Source organism: Panthera pardus, unplaced genomic scaffold, assembly GCF_024362965.1.
Source record: "Panthera pardus isolate Hobbes unplaced genomic scaffold, ASM2436296v1 HiC_scaffold_15, whole genome shotgun sequence".
NCBI classification, from domain to species: domain Eukaryota; kingdom Metazoa; phylum Chordata; class Mammalia; order Carnivora; family Felidae; genus Panthera; species Panthera pardus.
The window spans coordinates 10,300,587-10,305,200 of NW_026526710.1; the positions used below are offsets into that span (position 1 = coordinate 10,300,587).

The following is a 4,614-nucleotide window of genomic DNA, read 5'->3' on the forward strand; positions in this document are numbered from 1 at the left end:
GACAAAAAAGGGATTGAGAGCAAGGCCCCTGCTCTCAGTGAGGCTTCAGTTTGAAGTTCGGCTCGTGCACGTCCTAGCTGTGTGTCTTTGGACGAGTCACTTTACCTCTCTGAACCTCACTTTCCTTGTCTGAAAAAGGAAGGTAGCAATTGTCCCTACCTAAGGAGCGTGTGGAAAGATTACATGAGGTAATGCCTATAAAGTACATGGTGACGTTGAAAACAAATGCAGACTTGATTATATCAAATAGATAAATGCAAGTACTGTTAATGTCAGTATCAGTATTATCCTTGTGTGTGTTACCGAAAGAGCTGAGACCCTGTGTGGGGACCGGAGAAGGGTCTCTGAAAGCCCATGCTGGCCCTTAAGAACATCCCTCTGAAGGTGTCTCCTCCCCCGGCAGGTCCCCATCATACAGTCCATCGCCTGTCAAGAAAAAGAAGAAGAAAGGTTCCAAGAAACATAAGCGACACAGGTATTGTCCTTCTTCCTCCTCGGCAAACACCCTCCTCCTCCTCCGGGTGGGGTGGTGGTTGGGGTGGGAGTGGGGGACACCCAAAGTTCACTGGGAAACTTATCATTTCACTTATGTACAGTACTCACCTGTGTGTTGTTATTTCCTTTTTCTTGTCTAACTTGGAACTTGGTTGCAAGGACCCGAGGCCCACTAAAGCCAACTCCGGCCCGTAGGGATGTGTGATGATAAGGAGGCAGGAGTGTCTCAGGAACCAGTCAGACCTCAGTGAGGGGCTGGGACCAGGCTGTGGAGAGCTGGTAGCACCCAAGCAGGATACACAGTCCCTGTTCCACACGGGGAGACATGGCTGCACCCTGTTCCCATGTCTTCGTGTGGCAGACCCGGCCACAAGAAGACACAGGAGCTCTCTGGCTTGTTCCTTATTCCGGATTCCCAAGGAAGGGCCTCTCTGGTGGGTCCCACTTGACCTAGAGGATGGGACATGTAAAACATGGCTTCTGGGATTGTCCACCCTTGTGGACGTCGTTAAGGGGCATTGTGAGCTGGACACACATTCCGAAAGGTGCCCACTACTCACACACGTACACACACACATGTATGTGTGTGGGGGGGGAGAATTAAAGAACTGGAAGGATGTACACCAGAGGACTCAAATCTGTGGCTCATGGGCCAACTCAGCATTTTATAATTGGGAGATTGCATAATAAAACAAAAAAATCAAGTTTTCCAGTTCCTCCGTTAAATCAGCAGCTCTGCCTTCACTGGGCTACTTTTCCCACAGGAGGCCACCAGCTAGGGTTGAGGGATTGCTGTGCATTTAGACACAGCATAGGTGCTCTCGTGTGCTACAGGCCCCACTTAGCGCCCCCTCACACACATTTACGAAGCCGGCTTGGCCCCGGGGGGCAGGGAGTTTGAAATTCCCAGTGTAAGTTCTTTGCTATGTTTGGCTGTGGACGGTACGGAAAGCGCGGTATATATCCTTTTTTGCTTATCCCTCTCTTCCAATCTGCCTACATCAGTGGTGGATTACTTGTGCAATTAAACAATCAGTGGAACAAAGGAGAAGAGTGCATGTAGGTTTCCCCCCTGCATCCCACCCTTGGTTCAAAGTTGCCCCCAAAGTGGCTTTTTCCAAGCCAGGGGTGTGGCCACATCTCAGCCCTTGTTGCCAGAATGGTCTCAACTCAGTCTGGTGTCACCAGCTATGTCCACTGCCTGCCCAGACATTTCGACTGTTGAGTCCACGCTTAGCACAACATGTGGGAAAGCTGATTAGCAAAACGTTGTTAATTTGGTGTTAGAAACCTTTCCCGACGTGGGGTCCCCTGTGGCGGCAATGCCGCCTTCCTCTGCTGACCAATCTGTCCTATTTTGGGGGACCTTTCCATATCAGGATCTTAGAAGTCAAATGGCTTCTCACTCAAGGGTTTCTCCTCATTGAGAAAGAGACTGTGCCAGAAAGTTAGGAATGGCTTTTTCTGCCAGCCACGCTTAGCCCAGGAGGTGGAGATTAAGAGGGGAAGATGCTGTTGCTGGTATTTTCCAAGCCACCTGCTACGCACCACCCTACTTCTGGCCCTGCTTCTCCAAGCTTTTGAGATGTTGGGTTAATGATAGTGGACTTTTTTGGAGATAGGAGCTAGGGCTGGGGGATGCATAGAGATTTTTCTTTCTCTCCCCTCCATGAACATGGCTTCAGGGCTAAAGTAACAACAACAACAACAAAAAAAAAAATCCCATTTTTCACATCTATTTATTGAATACCCAGTATATGCCATGAATAAGATTCTGGGCTTCGGGAACAGAACAGTGACCAAAACCCAGCCCTGGACCTCAAGTGGCTCACCTTCTAGTGGGGAAGATGAGTCATTATAATGTGCATAAGGTAGTATAAGACTAAGCTCAGAAGCTCACCCAAGCTTGGGGAACCCAACCAGCCTGAGGGGATCAGAAAATGCTACAAGGAGGTGATATCTGAGCGGAGCTCTGAAGAATCCCTAGGACTTACGTGGGTGGAGCTGTGTGACCTTGGGCAACTTAACTAACTTCTCTGCGCTTCAGCGTCTGCAAAATGGTTGTTACTAGAACTTCCCAGGGTTTGGGTGAAGACTGAGCGTGTGGGAGACACTTAGCATGGAGCCTGGCGCAGTTAAGTTCCACACGTGGGAGCTGGTTGTCCCGTGATGATGAGGAGGAGGAGAAGAGTCCACCGCTAGGCTCACCCCACCCGGGGGTAGGGGAGGAGGCAGAGGACTTTTGTATATCCCCTTCATCCACCCCCAACTGAGACAGGCCCGCTGACAATTTTGGGGTGAGGACTGAAGCTCCGGTGGGTTTGACTGAAATTCAAAATGCAAACCAGTATCTCCCATATGGTGTCCGTTGTCTGAAATCTGTGACAGAAGGAGGATTTGCCGGGTGTCCTGACCCCCGTGTAGCATGATCATAAATGCACTGATACGTTTGTCCCAGGAAAACAAACCTCACACTCACCTGTATTTATTTTCTTCCTTCCTCCCTCCTCTCTCCCTTCCCTCCCTCCCTGTCTCTCTTCCTTTTAATTTCTTTAATCAGGTCATTCTCCAAGAAGAGAAGGCACAGGTAAGAACCTTGTCATTTCTGGCTGCTTGCTTCTGTTTCCTGCTTTCCTAACAAGGTTTTAGGCAGCTTCTAGAGTCAGTTCTCCGTCTCCATCTCTGTGCTCTTGAGCACAACCCCTGCATCTTCCTGGGCCTCAGTTTCCTCCAAAATGAGGGCCTTGGGCTGGTTTCCCTGAAACTTCCAAGCCAGCTTTTGCCTTCCGTCAGGCTGGATGGTTGCTCCTGGACCAGCCCCCACCAATACCCCTCCCTGGAAAGTCTGGCTACCCTGGTCAGAGTCTGTTTTATCACGTTGAAATCCCAGGTTGGGGCATATAGGGAACCATCGGCCCCAGCCACCCCACCAAAGCCTTCCCAGATCTTAGCCAAGGGACAGAGACTAAATCCTACTGGACTGGAACACTGGGTGAGCACAGATCGAGCTGTCACCTACAGGGTAGCCACTATAAATTGGATCCTGCACTAAGCCCCTGCCATGTGTGTGCGCGTTCAACCTCCATTGATCTCCATCATAACCCTGTACAGTGGATGTATTTATTCTTCCCATTTTACAGATGAGGAAACTGAGATTTAGACAGATGTGACAGGCATGTCCACAGACACAGAGTCAGGTGACAGAGCCAAAATTCAAACCCACGTCTGTCAGACACAGGATCAGGACACCCTACAGTGGCTTCTTAAATAACAGCCACACCTAGAGCAGTTGGCAGAGTGCAAAGTTCTTTTGTTTATCCAGTTAACAGGTAGAGAGCGATTACCAATGTCAGCCAGCCTCCCAGCCCAGCAGCCTGAGCAATGGCCCCACCTCACGGTCAAGGAAACTGGGTCTTCCAGAGGACAGGTAACTTGCCTGATGTCACACAGCGACTGAGCAGCAAAGCTGGGACGTGAACCTGGACCTTTCAGTGAGGTCCTGGGCTCTTCCACTGCCCAGGCTGAGTCTCAAACACGGAGATAAATCACACGGCTGACGTCAAGGTGCAACAGCAGTTGTATAAGGTTTTCCCTTTATCCAGGACCTAGGCTGGTCCTGCATTCCTGGTGACCCCCCTGAAGCCAGTCTGGCTTGAACTACCAAATAGCATTCACCCTCCCTCTGGGGCCTCTAGTTGGTAATGCGGGAACCCGCCTCATCACTGTCCACCAGACCCGTCCATACCCCAGCCCTCTGACTTAAAAAAACAGCAACAGATACTTAGATAATCACGGGCAGTACGTTACAGAACCGGCCAAGCTTCATGAATCTTCAGAGTGTCTCCCTATATATTCCATTCTTTGCTCTTAGAAACTGATTGAACATCAACCGATAGCCTAGGCTCTGGGGACCCATGGTCTGGGGCCACATCCTAGCTCACCTGTGTGATCCTGGCCAAGTTTCTCAGCCTAGCTGAGGCTCAGTTTCCACATCTGTAAAATGAGTACGTATTAAATAAATGTGCCTCTGCCCACAGATTGCAGGGAGAGTAAAATAAGACTGTTGACGAAAAGTATTTAGCAGTGTTTGCTTACAATAAATCCTTCACACATGGCAGG

At 49.8% G+C, this 4,614-nt stretch overlaps 1 protein-coding gene across 3 annotated transcripts in view; it reads left to right on the forward strand.

Annotated features, from left to right (window-relative positions):
* SRRM4 (serine/arginine repetitive matrix 4) overlaps positions 1–4,614 on the forward strand; it is a 152,657-nt gene that overhangs the window by 115,922 nt on the left and 32,121 nt on the right. For all 3 annotated transcript variants that reach the window (XM_053902090.1, XM_053902091.1, XM_019467312.2), the window contains 2 exons: positions 404–475; positions 3,056–3,082. In XM_053902090.1, coding sequence (XP_053758065.1) covers positions 404–475; positions 3,056–3,082 — 99 coding nt within the window. The remainder of the gene's footprint in view (positions 1–403; positions 476–3,055; positions 3,083–4,614) is intronic.